This window comes from Tetrao urogallus (genome assembly GCF_951394365.1).
Source record: "Tetrao urogallus genome assembly, chromosome: 5".
NCBI classification, from domain to species: domain Eukaryota; kingdom Metazoa; phylum Chordata; class Aves; order Galliformes; family Phasianidae; genus Tetrao; species Tetrao urogallus.
In genome coordinates, this window is record NC_136818.1 from 9,497,150 (window position 1) to 9,519,179 (window position 22,030).

Sequence of the window (22,030 nt, forward strand, 5' to 3'; positions counted from 1 at the left end):
GTCACGGTCCCTGGAGGCATCCAAGAACTGTGGAGATGCGGCACTGAGGGACGTGGTCAGTGGGCATGGTGGGGATGAGTTGGGGCTGGACTGGGTGAGCTTAGCGATCTTTTCTAATCTTCATGATTCTATGACACGGGGGATGCTCTGGTACCTCTGGGCTTTCCCATCCACATGGACAGGTCCATGCCTGCTGTGGCCAGAACCACAACAGACACAGCATTTCCTCCTGGCTCTGCTGGAGCATTGGGACCCTGCTCTGAAGCAAGGCTCTTTGCCTCAGCTTCCCTGCATGTATCACTAACCTGTGCCCTGAATGCTGACCCCTGCATGATGTGTAGAAAGCCATTTATTTGCTTTTTGAAAATGGACTAATGCACTGATGGGGAGGAGACGCAGGGGTCTGCTTGTAACCATAACTGTACACAGAGGCATTGGTGCCAGGAAGAGAAAGGAAGAGACCAGAGCCATGCTCCTACCCCAAAACTGGGGGCTTATCACAGCCCTGTGGCCACTTCCCCTCAGCACACAGAGATCTGTTTGCATCTCTGCAGCTGGACTTTGCTTTGCCCCTGTAAAACACCCATTCCAGCTATAAATGTTATTTACAGTACGTTACAAAGGATTTAGTGAGACCCATAAAGACCACAGAACAGAATGAATAGCGCCGTTGCTCTCCAGCAACTCCTGCATGCCGGTTCCACCTACTGCCACTCACCTGTGCCCAGAGCCATGGGGCACAGCCTGGTAGCACTGCCACAAAGGGGATGGGAAAAGCAGCCTGCAGCAGGCACACAGCATCCCTGTTGTGCTCTGTATCATCATCCCATGTGGGCTAGAGTGACGATCAGCGACATTCATGGTGCTGTCATTGCTTGGCTTGCAACAAAGCCCATCCACATGGATGCCACTGTCCCTAAGCAGGGATGCAGCAGGTCCATCCCCTGCTACCCAGGAGGACATGACATCACAGTCCCTTAATGGGCAGCAGCTCCGGTGCTTTCATAACAGCTCCCAGAAACAATTGCACATTTACAACCAAGCGAGCGCGCTTGGCACGCTGAGCTCGTTCCCCTTCCAAGGCTTAATTTGATTTTGACATATTGGCTTGAGATTAAAGGGCTCTCGTAAAAAAAAAAAAAAAAAAAAAAAAAAAAGAAGAAAAAAAAAGAAAAAAAACACCAAAAAACCCAAACACACGCATGCATCTAGCCCCCCCACTGCCCCTTTTTCAGGGCTCAAGCAAAAGTGCTAACATTGTAATATTTTAAGTAGAGAAAATCCAAGTGTGCTTTACCCCCCGCTGGCTCTTATGCTGGGCTTATAAAAATTAAGTGGAAACCTACACAGCTGTAGGCTATAAATCCTTTGTCGCTAAGGCAGCCAGGCCTGGTACCTGCCTTCAAAAAGAAAAAGTGAAAGGCAAAGCCCTGAAGCTAGGGATGTGCAGGGCTGTTGGGTGGGAACAGCCACTGCATGTTGGGGATGTCCCCAATGGCGATCCAAAGCCATGGAGTGGGGACAGCGCCCAGCAGGGGGGAGATGGGAAGGGGATGGAGCACGGGAGAGCACGGCCAGGCAGTAAGAGCCCTCTCGGCTGAAGATCAATTAGCATCAATTACTGACTTCATTTAATTGTCGTAGAAGATGAATTTGTCATTTTTAGTCTGGAATTAATGGGAGACCTTCAACTTTCCCTTGGCAGCCCTAGCAGGTCACTGCGTATTTTTCCTCCTTTTGCAGCTGAGGGGACGGCTGTCCGTGTCCACCTGTCCATGTCTGTCCGTCCATCCCACATCCAGATCTGTTGTTTTCTTTTTTTTTATTTTTCCTCTCACTTTCCACTTTTTCTCCCTTTTCCTCTTTTCAGCCAGAAATTAATTTTGCAGCCGAGGGCCGCCAAGTGTTTACATTTTCCCCAGCAAACAGGCGACAGTAAACAATGAACGCTCACAGATGAAATTGAATTTATAACTGCATTATGGGGCCAGATAACACCCTAAAATAATACAACGATAAGGAAATTCGATTTGATTGCTGCCGTGAATCGGCTCGGGCCTATCTGCAGCCGGGGCCTCCCATAATAATTTTAAATTGGGTTTGTAAACCTTATTTGTCCTTAAATATTTCTGCCATTTTTCATTGCTGAGGATGGATCTGTGGGCGTAAGGCGATGCAGATCCCAGAGAGCTGAGCGGGCGCTGGGGCCAGCAGTGACAGCCGCTCATCCTATCCATCACTGCGTCGACAGGCAGGGAGGAATCTCGGGCAGAAATTGAGTTTGTCTCACAGGGGACAATTGAACAAATTAATAGACCATTAGCCAAGCGGTGACCTGAGAAACGAGGGTGCTTGGGCTCCCTCCAGGTTTGGAATGGCTACAGAGGAGGGAGGTGATGGGAATCCTGTGATGCCAGTGTTTGGGCCCATCATGGGTTGGGAGATATGGCACATGGGTGGCCGTGCTCTATGTCCTTCACAGCTTGGCATGGGGTCACCCAAAAAGGGCTGTGATGGGTTTGTGGCATGCAGAGTGCACAGCGGTGGGGAGGGATGCTGCTGAGGCTTAGGAGAGCAACTGGATGGCAAGGGGACAGCAAAGGTGATCTCTGATGATAATTCATAAAAGTCTGAAGGGACCCCCGGTGCGACGGGCTCCTTCCCACAATGCAGGATGCTCATTGGTGAGAGGGCTGAGCAGCCCGTGCGCCCCAGTGGGGACAATCCTACGGCAGATGCAGTCCTCTGCCTCCGAGGGGCAGCCATGTGCCCCCCTGCATCCCTTCCCTACGACTTTTCTGAGTCCCACCTGGATCATCACCATTCATTATCCAAATGACTATATTTATTAAGTCCCCTGCCAAGGCATTGAAGCATGGTCTGTGACAGAGATTAAAACCAGAATAAAGCACCAACACAATATTTTTTTAAGCAAAAACAAACAAACAACCCCTAACTCCACCATATACATGCAGAACTATGCAGGCCATGGCAACAATGCAGAATTCTTCAAGGCCCCAACCCAAATCAGAGAATCATTAAGGTTGGAAAGATCACTAAAACCATCTAGTCCAGGTAACAGCCTATGCCTGTGACTGCTCTAGTCCATGTCCTCAGTACCACACCTCCGCAGTGCTTGAACACCTTCAGGGATGCAAACTGGACCCCAGTGGCTTTTGGGGGTGATGACACACAGACAGCATCCCCAAACACCGACAATACCATTTCCCAAAGGATTATTTAAGCCCAGGGAATGAAGTGCACACTGAGGGAGCACGGGGTTTCCTTTGTCTCCTCCAGAGATAATCAGGTGCAGATAGGATGGATATTCTGTACAAACATCCACTCGCTTCCACTCACCGGTTAAATTTTTTTCTGAGAGCCGTAAGGGTTTCAATTACCGGATTCTGGGATTTAGTGCCCAGGGCTTTTTGGTGTGCGTGAGATTTATTAGAAGGTTTAGTATCAGCGGAGGATTCACGCATTTACTCCCAGGAGCCCGGCTTCCGTTCACAGACCCTAAATCAAGAGCCAAGATGGGCTATTGTCACTGACGACATTAGCATGGTTAACGCAGGCACGGATGATTAATAGCCATATGCACACAGCCCCCCTCCTCCCTGAGCTCTGCCCCACACTTCTGCCCCTTGCTGCCACCCTGGGGCTCAGCACCAGCCCCAACATTACTGCTAGTGTTTCATCACTTCGGGGTGGGCAGTGAGCTTTTCCTCAAAGTATGGTTTTCGGAAGCCCCAATCAGAAGGGCAGACGCACTCAAATGTTGGAAAAACAGGGAGAAAACTTATTATTCTAAGTGAAAACCCAACCTTTCTCTGTGGGATCTGCACGCCCTGGCAGCACCACGTTCCTCTTTCCCAAAGGAACCCAGAGGTCAAAGCCAGTGTTTGAGAGCAAAGCAGCTCCTGCATTGCTCTCATCCAAGCTCAGCTCCCGGAGATACACCACCACGCTCCTAACAAGCGAGATCCTGATGGCTTTTGTCCTTTTTCCAATACTATGTTACTTACATTCCTTCTTTTTTAATTAAAACAGCCCCAGCTGATTTTACAAGCTTGCCACTGCTTCTCTCTCAGTCTCTGTGTCTCTCATATGCTTGAGTGCTAGTATTAATTATTAGAGCCAATTTACTGTTTATACTCTGATGTTTTAACTAATTACCACTAATGGCAGACACCAGTGGGCAATCAACTTCATTTAGTTCCCAGTGAAAACCACTCATTACCATCTGAGAGAGCGAAGGAGAGTGCGTGGGAGGGATAAATAAAAGCAGAGCAAGCTTGGGGATGCCTGAACTATATGGAGATGGGTGTTTCCTCTGCTGTAGAGGGACAATGAGCTGAGTAGGGGTCCCCAGCAGCTAGGTCCCTTTGGTGGGAGCAGCTTGGGGCTGAGCAAGAGGGATTGAGCTCCCCAAGCACCTGACCCAAACGTGGGGCAGACCTCCAACCAACTCCATTCTCCTGCAGTGTTTGGGGTGAGGGGCTGTGTGTCTCCCAGCCCTTATGCAGGAGCTGCTGGGGATGGAGGGCCCTTCCCAGGGGACGGATGTGTCTCTAACGAGCTGCCAGCTCGTTACCAGTAGTGGGAGTCCTGCTCCCACAAAAGGGACTGCAGTGTTTTAGGAGTTGAGATGTCACTGATGTAATTTTGTTACAGCATCCCTATGCTATCTTAGCTAGGAATACTAAAACAGGCACCCAAGCCCAGCCACAGGAATGGGTCAGGGTACCACCTCTTCAAAGAGAACACCAGCCTCTCTTTTCCCCCTTTCATTCCCTGACCTGCTCTATCAAAATCTTCCCTTTGGAAGGGAGCTGGGGGCTGCGACCCTCTCTGCAGTGTGGGGACGCAGCCGCCTGTCTTGTGGGAAGGAGTTATAACTATGCACACATCTGAAATGTAATTGCTGTCAGCTCTCTCCATTCTTGCAGCACGAGGCCTTTAATCTCTCCCACCAGACCCATCGGCCCTGATATTGCAGCTCCAGAAAGGCTGGTTTTATGTACTTTAACCCTGCGACCTTTACAAATCCCATCATTCCAATCAATACGTCTCATTAGCGTTAGGTAAATGTATGGGATGGATGGGGAGCTGTGCTGGGAGGAGCCCATGGAGACTGGGGTGGAAAGTGCTGCTGCTGACCGCTCCCTGGGGCAGCCCATCCCCAAAATATCCTGCTCCATGCACCCTTCCCTCCAGACGCACACCTTGGTCCAACTAGTGCAGGGCATGCAGCAAAGTCCCTGCCAAGCCAACAGTGGAGTCGAGAGCCTGAGCTGTTAACTGGACCAAGCTGTTGAAGTCATTTTTCTCCCTCCTTGGGAAGCAGACACATGTTTTACAGCTTTCTACTATGTCGGCTAAATGGAAACATGCGGGGCCTGTGGCAGGTGATGGGAAAAAAATGCGGGGTGTGCTGCAGGGCCGCCTGTGATACTGCACTGGGGGGAGAGAGAAAGGAGCGGGGCAAAGGGACAATCTCCGGCCCTTCCCACGAAGGGAAGTCTCAATCCACAGTGACACCTGCTGAAGACCTTACCAGCAAGGGAATACTGAGCCACCCCAAACTCATGGGACGTGGGTCAGCCAAGAGTGCTGCAAAGACAGGATGGGGCCAGCGCTGCCCTCAGGATCTCGTGGCAATTAGCTGGGGATCAGTGCCTCAGCCTGCGGGGCTGTAAATGCCATCACTACCCATAAAACCACCCTGCCCTCCCCCGGATCCTGCTGGAACACTTGACTCATGCGACCCATGGGATCCCTGGGGCAGCCCTGTCTGCTATCACTGCAGCGTGCTGGGGTGCGAGGTGCCCTCCTGCCGCAGGGCCTCCTCCCGAGGTGCCATCTGGAGTCGGGGCTGGTTTCCCAGCTCCGCTATCCCCATCTGCAGAGCCGGTTGGTTACTGCAGCAGTGTCCCAGCAGCATGTACAGCCGGAGCGGTCAGCTTAATGCCGAGCCCAAAGTGTGCTCACGTGTACAGATCTACTGCTGGCAGAGCCAGAAGAGCAAGGGCTAAAAATACGGGCAAGCTCTGATATTTCACGTTAGTTCTGTTTAATGAAAGCATTTCCGAGAGATTTAAACTTAGAGCTGGGACAGATGCACCTCTCACCAGAGCTGAGTTAGTCTCCATGCCATGGATAGGGGTATGCGACACCCCTGCATTGCCCATATGCATCACACATGGTGCATGGACACCCATGGGCTCCCCACTGCCCAGCACTGCTTTCCCACCTCCGTCTGCCCTGTTTGTTACTTCAGCTGAGTCTCAGCTTGTTGGCAAGCACTGAACTCCGCAGTTGCAAGAAAACCATTTAAGCACTAAGCTCCCCTTAGCTTTAGCAAGATGACTGTGCGGCATGGGATCTTAGCACAGCACCCAGCAGGAGGCAGAGGGAAAGAAGCACTAATAAATCCTGCATCAGGCCAATTTCACTCGCCCTGACAGGGTGCTCTTCCTGGAATTAAATGGCCAAAACTCTGAGGCACCTCTGTGGGGCAGCACCCCAACCATCCACTCCCCGAGGCTGATCAACCGTGCAACCTGCATCCAGAACCACAGCTTCAGAGCTGCCCAGCAGCTGGAAACAAGTGTGGTGGAAGACAGATTGCAGATAGATGAGAGATTGGTGGGCCTGGAGATGTAGGGAATTGCAGCACTGTTAGATTTTATCTGTGTCTCTGCACGGACGGATGACCTTGGGATCCCAATCAACAGTTGTTAATAAAATATAGGGGACAAGTATGAGGGGTTAAATGCGAAGCTTGTCTGCTGGCTCGCTGGGAATGGCACTGCTGCTCAGCGCATCCATCAGGGCACTGGGATGCTGCTGTTGCCTGCACCCTTTGCCTTATCCACTGGAAAAGCTGCTTTTGGGCTCTGATGGGAACAAAGGCCCCAGCTCTGGTCCAGAGCCCATTTGTTCCTGTATCTCCAGATGCCAGCACAGCTATGAGAACTGCATGCCCAAGTTGTTTCTGAACAGCTGGGGGAGATGGGGCAGAGGCTGTGGAGGTGGGAGCAGGAAGGAGTGGAGGTGGGAGCACCCTGTCCCTGGTGAGCACTGTCAGCCCTCAGGGTTGCCCTTCTGCATGTGCCTCCACCCTGAGCATGGCCTGGTCATGCAGGAGCTATTCCTTTAGTCCTGTATTTCTGCTGCCACCCTTGCCATCAGGAACTTTTTTATTCGTAAGGAGCTGGGAGGACCTGGGGCAGTCCCAAAGCTGGGACTCCATCTCCTGCTGTGCCCATCTCCTCCTCACCCCCAGCCACGCTGAGATCTGGCTCCCGCTCAGCCCAGCATTTTGGTCCCAGCCATTACAATGACAACAGCGATAAGAGATTCATATCACAGCACTCAACATCGATTTGAAGCTGAGCCCCTTCCCTGCACTCCTCCTCGTGGCTGCGGGAGCAGTGAGCAGCAGGGCAGCACGCTCAGCAGCGGGGCTTTGGAGGCTAGGGCTCTCTGACATCTCCGGATTCACAGCACATCTGCAAAGGGACCTCAGCCACCAGTGGGGAAACTGAGGCAGGGGTGGCTATGGGCTGGCACGGCAGCACTGCTGGAGGTGTCCTGCTGTGGAACTGCCTGAAGAAAACAAACCTGGCCATTTTATCAACACGAGTGGAGCTCCAGCAGCTCCGAGACGCTGAAAATCCTCCTGGGAGCAGCAGGACCTCAGGGAAGCGTCTGAACAATGGCAGCTTGTGCAGGGGCTGAAGAAAAGCTGCCGTTGTTGGGGCGAGCGCAGCGGCACGGGGGCGCACCCAGGTACCCCAGCTGTGCCAGCACGTCGTGCAACAGAGCCGGGGCTGTTGTGGGCACCGCGCCGGCACTGGGTGTCACCGCCTCGGCTGGGAGCCGGGGACGCTGCCCTCTTTGTCTGCGCTCCTTTCTGCTCTGCTGACCCGCTTTGCTCCCTCCGTTGCGCCATCCATCAGTGCTGGCAGCACGTCAATTCCAGGCCTCCGCCATGCCATTCCCCAGGGGGAAAAAGCACGCTGGGTTCTTTAGGGCAGGGAGAAGCACTTTCTCTCCTCGCAAGTTCCTAGTTTCCCTCTATCCCTCTGCAAAGACAAACGATGCCTCGCCCCAGCTTTGGACACGGAGCTTCTCCTGCAACCCAGTTCACCTCCAGCTCCGCTCCAAGCTCCGAGGGCAGGCACGGCCCCGCCGCGTCCCTGCGGCCGCTGCTATTACCGGCATCAGGCAGGCGGTGGCAGCCCTACCCGAGGCCGGCCGGGCCCCCGCAGCCTCTGGGCCCTGCGGACACCGCTGCGCACCGGTGGCAGCCCTAACTGGGACACAACACAGCGATGCCGTGGATGAGCTATAGAAAATGGCAGCATCTGGGGGCAGGCTTACGTTCACTCCCCCTGCCGTGGTCATGCAGGGTGGACCTGCAGTTCTGGGTGTCACCCAGGTCCCCCCAGCCCCGCACACCCCATGGTCTGGACCTGAACAGGAATCCCACAAGGGTATCATTAAATGGTTTGAGTTGGAAGGCTCCGTAAAAATCATCTAGTTCTAACCCTTGCCATGGACAGGGACATTTAAGTTGCACTGGAGGAGGTTCAGGTTGGATATTTGGAACAATTTATTCTCAGAGAGAGCGGTGATGCGGTGGCACAGCTATCCAGGGAGGTGATGGGGTCACCATCCCTGGAGGTGTTCAGGAATAGTGGAGATGTGGCACTGAGGGATGTGGTCAGTGGGGTGGATTGGGGTTGGGCTGGGTGATCTTAGAGATCTTTCCCAACCTTAATGATTCTGTGATTCCATGACTGGGACAGAGATGAGCTGAGGATGAGCCACTGGGCACACGGAGGGGCCGGGTCCTGCCCAGGGCTGTGCCATGGGGCAGCCGTGGGCTCTCAGGGTTGATCCTTGCGTAGGCACTGCACTGCTGGGACTTGGCCTGCCGCAGCCTGTGGGCTTCTAATTTACTGCTTTCCTTTTACCGTAAAACAGAAAGGGGAAGGTGCACCCTTTAATCACTGCCTCCGGGGCCCCGCCTGAAACCACACAGCGGCTGAGCGAAGGCTAGGAGTTAATGCTCCTTCCGACACCTTTTTATGATTCATGGGCCTGACCTTGAGCCATAAACCGCTCAACCTCCCTGACACACTGGCAGTATTTACAGCCTGCGGGACCGGGACATGCAGCAACAGATGCAGCTGCGTGGTTGGGACAGGCACAGGTATGGGTGCGACAGGTAGCGGCCAAGAGGCAGAGGGATGCTGCAGGCTGGGATGTCCTGGATTTATCCCTCGCAGAGGCATCCCAGGTGAGACCTGTGGAAGCTGCCATGGGAACTGGAGCGGGGTGAGACCTGGTGGTCAAAGAAAAGGTTGAGCAGAGCCTAACACGCTCTCTGCTTTTTGCCTCAGTTTCCCCACTGCTGCAGCAGCACTAATCCTGACCCATCCTGTTTGCATGGAATTGGAAGACTGAGCTCAGCACTGTTTGCAAAGTGGGTTTGGCTCCTGTGATAGAGCCAGCCAGAATGTGAAGGTCATTATTATTAGCAGGATTCAAGTGATTAACCCAGTACAGGTGAGCAGCTGTGCTGTGCTCAGCAACAAAACACACACAACCTCAAAGTATTGACAAATACAATAAAAAGCAATGAAAAAATAATAGCAAACATTATAAGACCAGCAAGTTGCCAAACTGCCCCCAAAACATGCTTTCTGAAAGCAGAAGGGACTGAGCTATGCCATTCCCAGGGACATCCATGGGACATCAGGATAGCCAGGAGCTCAGTGATGCCCATGGGTCCTTCCAACTCTGGTCTTCTATGATTCTACGATCCAGATCTTTAGGAGCCTGTGCTCCCTCTGCATGTACCCAAATCTCCTGGTATGGGCTCATGTGTGTCCTCCCCATCCTCCCCAGGCATCCTTCTTCCCCATCCTCCCCAGGCATCCTTCTTCCTCCTCTGACCGACAACACAAACCACAGTAATGGGAAACTTATATTGGAACAAGAATTTCAATTTGGAACAGGATTTTATTTGTATTCATTTATTTTTTTTGAGTTTGCAAGTTGTCATTTTTTTTCCCCCTTCTCCTTGTGAAACAAAAGAGGGAAAACTCATCCTTATCTCAGAAAGCAGAGTTCAGGAAAAAGCTACTGGTCTTTTGGACTCAGTGGGTCCTGTTTGGTAGCCTTGCTTGTCATTGGGAATTTATCAGCCAAACACAGATCTGCTATAGTGCGCCATATAACTAGTGCATAAACAAACTTCAGCATGATAAATGAGCTACTTTGAAGCCATAAAGTTATTAGCTAGTGGCTGTTAGCTACTGCTTAGAGAGCACTCAGAGAGGGGTGTAGAGTTCCCTCTGCTGCCTGTAGCTCACGTCTGCTGTGCAGCATCACGGGGGGCTGCCAGGTCCTGGAGCATCCTAACCTGCACGTTGCAGGGCTGTAAGGGTCCCTCTGGGCCATCTCCTGCCCCTGTTCCCACAATGTGCTGGGGGTGGCCAGGGCTGGCTGCATCCCCCTAGCGCTGCTGGGATGCAGGAGATGTCTCGGCGGGGCCGGCAGTGGGGCAGCGGGATGCAGAGTTGTCTCAGTGCCTGTTCCTCATTAGAAGCCCGATGTTGAAGAAACTCATAATTAGAGCTCTGAGTATTAATTAATCTCCATGACCCTCCTCTCATTCTCCTTTCCCCGCTCTCACTGCTCAGGAGGTCAGCCTGCGTTATTAACAAGTGCAAGTGCAGGATGGCGAGCGTGCAGAGTGGGCTGGCAGCAATGTAGGGCTCAGACCTTGGGTCCTGTCCCTGTGTTCAGAACAGTGGGTGTCTGGCTCCCCCCGTGTTGCTGGTGGAAGCAAGTGTCCCTCCCCACGTGCCTTCGTCTGCTGCTGGGCTCAGCTGGGAACATCCCACTGCTGGAGACCTGGCACTAGGGCATGCCAACAAGGCAGCCCGGCACAACCCCACTGTGGCACACATCTCTGCCCTGCCTGACCCCACTCAGGGGCAGCCCCTCAGTAGGACTCGAGAGGATGGCCTCAAGCTGCACCAGGGAGGTTTAGGTTGGATATTAGGAATACATTCTTCTCAGAAAGAGTGGTGATGCAGTGACACAGGCTGCCCAGGGAGGTGGTGCGGTCACTGTCTGTGGAGGTGTTCCAGAGCCGTGGGGATGTGGCACTGAGGGACGTGGTCAGTGGGCAGCATTGGTGGTAGGTGGAAGGTTGGACAGGACCATCTTAGAGCTCTTTTCCAACCTTAATGATCCCGTGACTCTGTTCTATGCTCCCTGCCTTGCCCATGAAGGCTTGGCCAAATGGAGCACAGCCTGAGGACTGGGAGATACCGAGAGCTGCCAGAGAGCGACAACACAACAACACAAGATATTACATAAATCCAAACTTTTCTGACTCCCTGGTAACCACCAACTGCTTCCCTGATCTGATTTTTCCCCTTTTCTGTTGGAGCAATAAAAAGGGGAAAATCAACATCCAAATGATCTTGTTTATGGCGACTAAATAAGCTGCATGTGCTTAATCCGTTAGAGTTTAATGAATTTACGACTTGCTTTGGAATTTGACAAGGGCTGTAAAAGAGTAATTAACATTTATCAGTGTGTTTTTTTACACACACCCCGCCCTCCTCCCTGCTCCCTGCCTCCTCCCACCGCCTGTCGCAGAGCAGCACTGGGTACTGGGGGGAATATAAAAGCGATCAATTAATTCTTAATAATCTCAGGGAAAGATTGTAGAGTCGCTGTATGAACTCAGGGAGTGTCAATAAAGGTGCCAAAGGTTGGCCCCCTCATCGGCGCTGCGGAGGAATGTGGGTGGCTGGGAGGGGACGGGGCAGTGGGGCTGTGGTGGAGCAACCCTGCACACCTTTGCTTTTCTCTGATGGCCTCCAGAGCGATGCTGGGACACCTCATCCTGGTGGCTGTAGGGCAGGAGGAGAACCCAAATCCTCACTATCACCACCCCTGTGTAATCGCACAGACAGATCGTGCAATGGACATCACCATACACCGTTTATACTGTCCTGCTTTCATGGAATCATAGAATCAGAGATTGGAAAAAGTCACTAAGATCATCCAGTCCAACCCCAACCCATCCCCACCATTTCCACTCATAGAATCATAGAACCTTTAAGATCATCGAGTCTTACCATTAAATCCAACCAGCAGCCCATCACCACCAATGCCCATTAAAATTCTGTGCCACGTCCCTTGAACGCCTCCAGGGACAGTGACCCCACCACCTCCCTGGGCAGCCTGCACCAATGCCTCACCGCTCATCAAGAGTCTCCTGGAGGAGACAGCAAAGCTATCTGGGCTCAGCTATGGGGCAGAGGGGTCCCACGGACCTACAAACAAAAGCTCAGGATGATAAATCCTCAGAGGTTTGAGACTGTCCGGGCATCTGCTCTGGACAGAAACAAATTCTCCCTGTCGAACATAATGGCCCAGAAATAAGCACTGAGGCAGGGAAGGAGAGGGCTGGACCCAGAGGGTCTGGAATATCTCCCCCTAACCCCATGGCGAGCACGTGGGAGGGATGAGCACTGGGCATGCACACACAGGGCAGGCAGGAGCACTAGGATTTATGACCGGGTTATTCGAGGCAATGGGATGAGCACAGGAAAGAGAAGCAGAAAATAACAGGATGAACTTACATCATTTTCAACCTTCATTTCACATGTACCATCTTGTCCACAGGGAGCAGAGCAACCAACACCCCCAGCACGAGACTCACTGAGTTATATTGCTGGCCCCAACAGGACCCATCGCTTCCCAGATCCTGGGATGCTGTCCCATGCCCTCCTGCCTGCTCTGGCTCAGCTGTGCTGCTGTCAGCCCGTCTAAACAGCGCGGCTGGGGTCAGCATCCTGGTGGCTCTGGGATTTGTCATGGGATCTGCAGAGCACAGCTCACAGCAGGCACCCCCAGGGGCAGAATGGGTGCACGGAGGGGGAGAGCATCCCAAAGGGGACACGGAGCTGTGATCACCAGCAACATCCATTGGACCAGCATCTTGGGACAGGAGCTGGGAGGTGACCAGACTGATTCTCTTTGGGATAATGGGACCACAGAGGGGCACACAGAGGTGGCAGGAATCCCTAGCATGCTGCTTGGGGTCTTAGGCCCACAGTCAGCGGTGCTAAAGATGATTGTAGGCTGTGGCTATAAGAAATCTATTGATTTCTTGGACTCTCTAATGACAGATTAACCATTTTAATAAAACGTCTCTTAATCATGCATTAACCCTTCTCAGCTACTCATACATTCAACATCAAACTGAGGAGGACGGTGGGATTTCTCAGCACCATTTTTGGGGGAGAAGGGAGGAAAAGACTTACTTAGGTAAAAACGACAACAAGAAAAGAATGCAAACTTACAGAGGGGGAGAGTTAAAATCATACGATGAGTGGCAGTTGCAGACGCCTGGGGCCCTCTTTGGCTGTCGCTTCTATCTGGCAATCAATCGACAAGAAATGGGGATTATGAAATACTGTGCCTGTGAGCAAAGGAGGGGGTTCCTTCCCCAGTGTGTGATACCTCCACTCCCACCGGGACACAGCATGGCTAATGTCACCCATCTGGTGTTGAACAGGCTTTAGGTCACCCATGGCCATCGTCCCCATACGTCTTTCTGACCAACTCCAAGCAAGGCCATGACATCATAGAATCATAGAATACCCCAAATTGGAAGGGATGCACCCTAGCAAAGGATCTCGATGCCTCTGATTTCTTATGGGAATGGGACTTGGCAGATGGGAGCAAGACACTGGGATTGGGCATGGAGAGAAGGAGGCAAGGGAACAGCTGCACTGGTGCAGAATGGGACAGGGGGCTCTGCCATGTGTGCACAGCCCCCCCGGGGCCTCTTGTGTAAGCACCAGGGAGAGGACAGGCACTGCTTCCTCTTGCTGGAGCCGTTGCAGCCTCAGAAACCACCACGTCCTCCCTGCTTCCTGCAGGTGCCCATGAATCACACCTTGTCACTGTGCTGCCCAACCGCCCCTCCGCTGGCCAGGAAAGGGTTAAGCGGGCATTCATCACCGTGTTTGAGAGATGTTTCAAAGCCTCTTCCAAATATTATAAAAAATGCCTTTAATCATCTAATAGCACGAACTCAGCCCATGATGGATGGAGAGAAGTCGCCTCTCTCCTCCTGATCCTAACAGATGAGGCTGAAGAGCTGCTGCTCCGGGGGGGAGGAAAGTTGGGGAGGGGGCTGGGGAGAGAGAAGGACATTTCTCAACCTCCCACCAGAGCAGTTATAAATATGAGGTCATACAGCAAGAGATGATAACGCATTAAGGGCTCTTGAGATATTAGTCTGTCAGCCTCGTTAGACACAGCCTATTTGGGGCTGACTGCATAATTAGAGGCTGGGGTACCCATAACTCATTGGTGTTTATATGGTGGAAGGGGCTACGCTCACCATCACCCTCAGCACTCTGAAAAGTCATCTTCAGCAGGCATCTAGCTCTGCTCCCTGCTGCAAAAAAGCACACAAAACCTGAACAAAATCTTGCTCCTGCCCCAGCCTCTGCCCTTCTGCAGCCCCCACTCTCTTGCGGGTTGGAATGGGAAGACAGAGGTGACAGTCTGGCCCCAGGGAGCTCACGGGAGGTGCAAAGTCCCAGTCCTCCTGCCTGCCCCATGGGATGCTTTGCCCCTTGCAAAGGGCTGTGTCCACCATGCACCACCCCATGCTCGTCCTTCCCATGTCCTTCCCAGGGAGTTGCTTTGGGCTGGGATGGGAATGGGCCGTGGAGGTGGCTGTGTACTGGATAAGGATGGGGAAACAGAAATGAGCCCAAGGAAAGGAGAAAGCCTGAGAATAGCATGGGACAGCACTGTGAGCATCCCCAGCCCTGCATCCCCTGTAGCCTTCACCAGGAACCACATTTAAGCAGCGACCTATGAGAGAGGGCAAAGACCCCACAGCCTGGGCAGAGGTGACACCTTTCTTGGGAGTGCAAGCACTGGTGAGACAGTATGGAGCTGATTGGTGTGAACAAGGAGCTGGGCTTTGCCGGGCTGCTCCACTTTCTCTTCTCAGTTCTGCCTCACTGGTGGTGAGCATCGACACCGCGGGGCACTCCCCAAACCCACCCGCTCCAAAATTGAACAAGTGAAACAAGGAAGGGGAACATTTCCCTTCTGCAGCCGTGTGCAGTGAGGGCACTGCAGGAGCTGCTCCTGCTCTGGGGATGCCAGTAAGCAGAGCCCAGGGGCTGCCCTGCCATCCCCTCATCCTGCACACCCTGCAGCTGGGGAGGGGGCAAGGGGTCTGCAGAGGCGGGGGCAACCCCATGGCTTCCCGGGCTGAGGCAGGATAATGAATCCTGATGGGGGAAGTGACCTTTTCCAAATGCCACATGTCATTGGATTTTATATCACACCAGGACAATGCACCATGGGTATTAAAATCGTTTTTCCAATAGGAGTGCGTTGTGTGTATGTGTGTGTGTGTGTCAGGGAGAGATGTGAGAAAAATAAAATTAAGATGTGAAAATAAAGCTACCTCTAACTATGGCTTTTAGAGAAGACTTGGGTCCTGGCAGGGCAGCATTGGCAGAGCCAATCATGCCCTTTGCTCCTGAGGCCATGAGTGATTTTGTCAGGGAAATGTCCTGATCCCCATTTCTCAAGTTTTGCAGAGACATCCACTTCTGCAGCATCCCCTATGCACAGGAGCACACCTCCAAAGCTGCTCACGGAGCCATGCACAAATGTGAACAGAGTATGCCATGCCTCTTGATTCCCATTGGCGCTAGGCTGGGCTGTGCATGCAGGGGAAGAGCAAAACTTTGCACAACTGCCAAAGCCAGACTAGGGGGTCTCACCCTTTAGGCCCCTGTGAGACAGCACAGGGAGGTACATGGAGCATCTTTATGCTGGTGCACACCGGTACGGGACACACTGAACACAAGGATGAAAGCACAGAATGAGAAGGGAGTCACTGGGAGCCAAGCTTGCTTGAACTCCAGTCTGTTCCCTCGATCTGCAGGGCAATTGTCTGGCTGAAATAACAATGCTGAGACACACACACACACACACAAAAAGAAAAATAATAAAAAAGAAGACAAGCTGTGTTTGTTTATTCAGCTTCTTTCTCCCGTTCTGTCCTCGACAATGCCCTGACACTGTGTCCTGCTGCACCGGGGCTGCAGCCCCAATAGGCTAAATTTATCCCAGCTGGAGCTGTTTACAAGCCTTGTCCTGTTTACAGTGTGGCCCATCCTGCTCACTCTGAGCCTGACAGCCTGTGCTTCCCGTCCTTGGGCAGAGCCACTGGGGGCTATGGGGAGAAGTGGCACTCCTGGCTGCTGCTTGCCCACTTCAGTGCTCTAGTGATGGCACAAGGGGACACCACATTTTCTTCCCCAGTATAGGGCTCGGGATGTCCCACGCCCATTCCTGACACCAATGGCTCACCCAGGCTCTCAGGAGCTCAGCCTCTCCCCCAGTGACCAACCCATCAACCCACTCTGCTCTCCCAGGCTGCCTCACCCCACAGTGCCTTCAGCAAGGCTCACTTGGCAACATCCAGGCATCCCTTTGCTGCTCATAGAGCCCCAGCTAATGAATCCTAATACATGAAAGTTTTCCATCAACTATTTGGCTTGCTGTTGACGTGGGCTGGGAGTCACACGAGCAGATTTGGGGTGAGCTCAGACTGAGATCATAGAATGATAGAGTATCCCAGGTTGGAAGGGACCCATAAGGACCATTGAGTCCAACTCACACGATGCATGGCAGGAGCTTCCAGGGAGCAGAGGGTTTGTGCACCCCAGCCCTGCTCTGCATCTGGATAAAGTCTGTGCATGGATGTGGGTGGGGTGAATTTAACCCTGAAGTTTGTCCACAGGAAGTATTTCTCCTGAGAAACCTAACATGTCAGGCACTTCTCATTGTGAAAGAAGAGCTTGGGAATGTCTGCCAGACCCATTCTTGCTCCAGAACACAAACAGGGCTTTTGGGGAACACCTCACCAACCTGAAAGCCTCCTCCATCTTTCACTCACATTCGTTCCAAGCTCAGGTGAGGTGATGTAAACACCCCTGTTCATTGCGCCGGAGTTGGGCTAGATGACCTTTAAGGGTCCCTTCTGTCTCAAACGATTCTATGATTCTACGACATGGGAAGGGCCATGGAGCTGCACATCACACACGGGCCTGAGTGCGCTCCTCATGCGCGCTCCTCATCTCCGGAAGAAGATCCACTAGTCAGGAAGTCACGGCCCTGATTACTTTGTCTTCCACGTTTAAGAACATCCCTAACTGCTCCTTGGATAGCTCAATTAGTAAAGTGAATATATTATATAAAGTCTAAAAGATTAAACTATCATAGGCAGCCCATAATTTCATGAAGAAGTCAGGGGAGCATATCCCTCTTATTAACTCTATAACAAATGTGATGAAAATGTTCAAATAGAATGTTAATGCAATGTTACGTGTAATTTTCCCAGGCGATTTTCTGCTGAAATATTTCTTTATTAATAGTAATTGAGGGTATAAATTATGAATGAGGCGATTTTCTCCTTTCACTGGGAAAGACGTACTAATGGCAATAATTCTTTATAATAATTTTTTGGGGGGAGGATGGGGAGGGGGCTGGGGTGAGGGGTTTAAAGAAAAAAAACCTTTAAAGGGATTGCAAAATATATAGACTAGCAGTGCATGTTTTATGGCAGGGCGCTGTATTTTATATCCGTGCACCGGGCAACGTGCGGCCGCTGGCGAGAGCAGCTTCTGCACGTGGGGAATGGCTCAGCACAGGGATGTGATGGGAGCAGCAAGGCTGCAGGGGTGCAGCGCTGGGCACTTCAAATTGCAGTGGTGCTGTGAGTTTGGGGCACTTTTGGGACACGCTGGGGCGCAGGGACAGGCGGTGCTGAGTGGCACAGCTGCTCACCAGGGGAACAAAAAGTCCTTTTTTTTGTCTTCTTTCATTCCAAAAAGCCGGAATGAAAGAGGCGTTTTACAAGGGTTTTCAGAGCTTGCTCTCCTTGAGGGCTGTTTGGTTTGTGACAAGCCAAACGGCTTGGAATTTTTTCCATGCTGTTAAAAAAAGGATGCTGGTTGGAGGGCGTTCCTTCGCTGCCACACTCTGCAAACATCTCTCTTTTTAAAGAAAGGGGAAGAAAAGATGACATCCTAAAATTTTCTGTTGCCCAATTATCTGGAAAAAGGCTATGAGTGGTTTGAAACTTTTCTACCCAAGAAATCCATATTTCTCCCTCCTTGGGTTCTTCCCCAAGGGACATCTCTCACACTGGCGTACTCACTGCCCTGCCCTGACTGTCCCCATCCCCTCTGCTGGGCTGGGAACTGAGGCAGAGCTGCTCATTCCCCAGCGAGGATGCTCTCCCTCCACCTATACCCTCCCACAGGCACTGCCCCAGGCCCTGCCAGAGGCATCGCCTGCATGGAGAGGCCGACAAAATCAACGCGATCCGTCACCGACCCTCCTCAAAATTAAGTTAATAATTTATGATGTTAAATGGGACAGTTAATAGCTGGGCCAGATGATTCCTCAGCTAATCTAGAGCGCGGGCTGAGCTGCAACGAGTCCTCTGAGAGTTCATTACACTCCCCAGCCCTCTGTGCTCGTGCTGTTGGCTCCACCGATGCCTACGGGAGGCTGTGGCTGGTGCTGCTGGCAACGCGCCGAATGCCTGGCCCTCATCAATTAAGAGAAATAAGGAAATCGACAGCAAAATTAATTTTCAAAGAGACAATGCCTATGACACCTGCTCTGCCCTAGGGAAGCCATGGGGTTAGCTGAAGCCTTGGGAGGTAGTTGCATCTGAGAGAGGTCAGGATGCTCTGCTGGGGCACTATGGGTGTCATAGGTGTTGTTCTAGGTCTGGGGGGTAGTGTGGGTCACTGGGAGAGGATGCTTATGCTGCTAAGTCAGCCCCAAGCAGACACCAGGCACATTTAGGAGGAAATGTGACGCTGCTTAGAGCAACCCTTCCCCTTGCAGCTCACCAGCAGCAAGAGTTTGCAGCGGTATCAGCCTAAGGGAGGCCCATCCTTGCCCTTAGCGGGGGCAGTATTCAGACCCCATGGGCCAAGTGGGGCTGCCAAGCACAGGCAGCTGCATCCAGATGTGCCTTGATGGCTCACGCAGATGTTGGCCCTGTGCAGCACCCCTTCTCCCTTCAACATTCCTGTTGTCGCCAAATTCAAACCATGCACTGTGTGGGGGGATTACCTGCAATTACAGCTTTCACACATTGGGTGCAGCTGGGGAGGTGGTGGCGGGGGCATGGCATAAGGATATCCATATGGTGGGCTGCTGCAACCATTCCTCCATCTTCCATCTCCCATCTTCCCACCAGAAGCTTTTCTCTGAAGCGCCCTCCATGGCAAGGACACAGGGGGGGAGAGGGGTCCCCCAGCCCTTTTCCTTCCCAGAGCCCATGGGAGAAATGACAATTAAGGGGACAACAAATGAGGCTGCCAGGCCCTGGGGGGGCAGGGGGGACATGTGCGGTAACTTGAGGCTGAAGCGGAAATAGCTCCAGTCGACCTACTTAGAAAATCATCATTACTGCAGGATTTATGGCTGACATGAGCTTATCTGATAGATGTAACTATTTAAAGGCAGCCAAGGCCCCCATTTATAACAATGAAAGGGAGGGGGGTGAGGGAGCTGGGGCAGGTTTGAAGATCAAAGAAGCACCTGGAAGAGGAATGGGGACCAGTGAGGATGAAGGGATAGCATCTCCAGCTCCAGGGCAGATGGGGCTGTGCCCATTGGGGGTGCCCTGAGCAGCCCAGCTCTTCAGGGCAGGGTGGTCCCCAGCCCTGACGCCCAGGTGAGAGGTTTGGAGACAACAACCAAGTGACGATGGGTTGGTAGTTGAACTAGATGTTCTTAGTTTTCTTTTCCAACCTTAATGATTCTGTTCTGTTCTATTCTATTCTATTCTATTCTATTCTATTCTATTCTATTCTATTCTATTCTATTCTATTCTATTCTATTCTATTCTATTCTAATGCCTGAAAAGTTCTGATTTTGATTTTTTAGTGTAAAGGACAGCGAATAGCTCCTGGGAGTGTTGGCATGGCTGTTGATGCACCCTAGCCCCTCAGCAGTCCTTCTGCCTGTTCATCCTTATGGGTCCCTTCCAGTTTGGGATGTTCTATGATTCGGTGGTCGCACGATCCCACAGGGCTTTACAGAGAGGACAGTGCAGGCTCTTGGTGGCTTGACCCAACATCAAAGCCAGGACCAAGTCCTACTTGTCATCTCCTCAGGCCAGCCAGTCTCTTGGTGATCATTCCAACCACACAGAGATACCGAGAATGTGCCAAGAGTGGCACCTGAACACCCACCTTGGCCGAGACAGCCCATGGGTCTCAGTACCCGATGGGTGCTCAGCCATCACTGAGCAAGGCGTGATGCTGCCCGGAAAGAGGACTGGCTCCTGGAGGACCCCCTACCCGGGCACAGCATGGAGTTGGTCACCAGCGTCCCCGTCCCGGGCTCTCCTCCCCAATCCGGCTGCTCCCTGTCCTTTGGGGATGGCAGCAGCTCCTCACCTGATTGAATTTCCAGGCCATCATTCGCTCTCCCTGCAGCTGCGAGGCACGATCGCCCTCCCGGCAACCCCACGCTCACCCCGCGGAAGGAGGGGCTAATTCAGTTAGCCTGGTGGCATTAGCTGCCGTGAAGAATAACCCGCCAACAAGGGCCTGCAAGCCTGACACAATATTAAAGACCCCACTGCCCTCACTTGGGGCAGATTAAGCTGGGCTCATTGCTTTAATGCTGCACTCCTCGGCCGGGCTCCCTTCAAGGCTCTGCACCTTAACTGTATTACCCCAGCACCAATGTGCTTGACCTGCCGATATCGCTCCCACTGATAATTCACCTCCCAGGAAACTTTGCCTTTTTGACCTCCTGCCAGAGCAGGCTCAAACCCCAGAGCGGGGCTGCCCCTGTGTCCCTGCTGCCCCCACTCCAGCACCTGAGTACGAAGGCTGTCCCATAGCACACTGCAGCGTGCAGCCATGCACAGAGGGATGCAGGCACAAATACCGTACAAATACCGGTATGGCACAGGGCCTGGGCTCCATCCTGTTCCTTTTCTCTTGTTGGCCACATTCAGAGCTCATACTATCATAGAATCATGCAACATCCTGAGCTGGAAGAGACCCCCAAGGATCATCCTGGCTCCACACAGGACCACCCAAAAATCAGACCATGTGACTGAGGGCATTGTCCAAATCCTTCCTGAATCCTGCAAGCTCAGTGCCACGACCGGCATGCACACTGCTAATGCTCATGGCCATGCATATTGGTGATGCTTGCTGCAATGCATGTTGGTGATGATGTCAACTATTTATGTCAAAGTGGCTCTTCCTGCAGCTTTTGTGCAGTCTGGGAAGAGGCTGCCCAGCAAGGACCAGGCACTGCTCCCAACAAACAAGAACTCATTTTGAACACAGAGGAAACCCATCTTGCTTCCTTGTTTTTCAATTTCACCACACAAGGTGTGTTTCTTTTTCTCTTTGAAGAACCAAAACTAAAAAAAGGAACAAACCCAAACTTCTGCCCAGATCTCAGACGGCAAGCTGCAGATTTTTTTTCTTAATATCAAAAGCCTCAGTGAGGTTGTGCTCGATGCAGCCCTCTCGGCACAGGAAGCAGAGCCCACACAAAAGGGCTGTCACGGAGCATCTGTGTAGCAGTGTGGTTTGGCGGCCGTGGGGACAGCAGGGTTCTATTCCGGGCAGTGCCACCAAGCCAGCGTGGGACCTGGGGAACTTCTCCCTGTTTTCTGTCCCCACTGTTTGATCATCATCCACTGCAAGACTGGAGCTGCCGTCCTGCTGCCCTGCCCATCCCTCTTCTGTGCTGTAGCCTGAGCATCCCATTTGCTTTTCCTGCCCCCGAAGGAGATGGGCATCCCCACTCAGCCAAGAGAACAACCAGAAGCCACTTGTCCTGTTGTAGGCACAGGGAGAATCTCCTGCACTAGTGGGCATGGGAC

General features: G+C 52.4%; 1 protein-coding gene across 3 annotated transcripts in view; it reads right to left on the minus strand.

The window, feature by feature from the left end:
* Positions 1-22,030, minus strand: part of RNF220 (ring finger protein 220) — a gene marked incomplete at its 5' end in the record, with an annotated part of 155,928 nt that overhangs the window by 84,302 nt on the left and 49,596 nt on the right. Inside the window, one exon of one of the 3 annotated variants that reach the window (XM_079536010.1) lies at positions 13,407-13,481. The exons of the other annotated variants lie outside the window; for them this stretch is intronic. Within the exon in view, the coding sequence (XP_079392136.1) occupies positions 13,407-13,481 (75 nt within the window). The remainder of the gene's footprint in view (positions 1-13,406; positions 13,482-22,030) is intronic. 3 annotated transcript variants of the gene reach the window in all.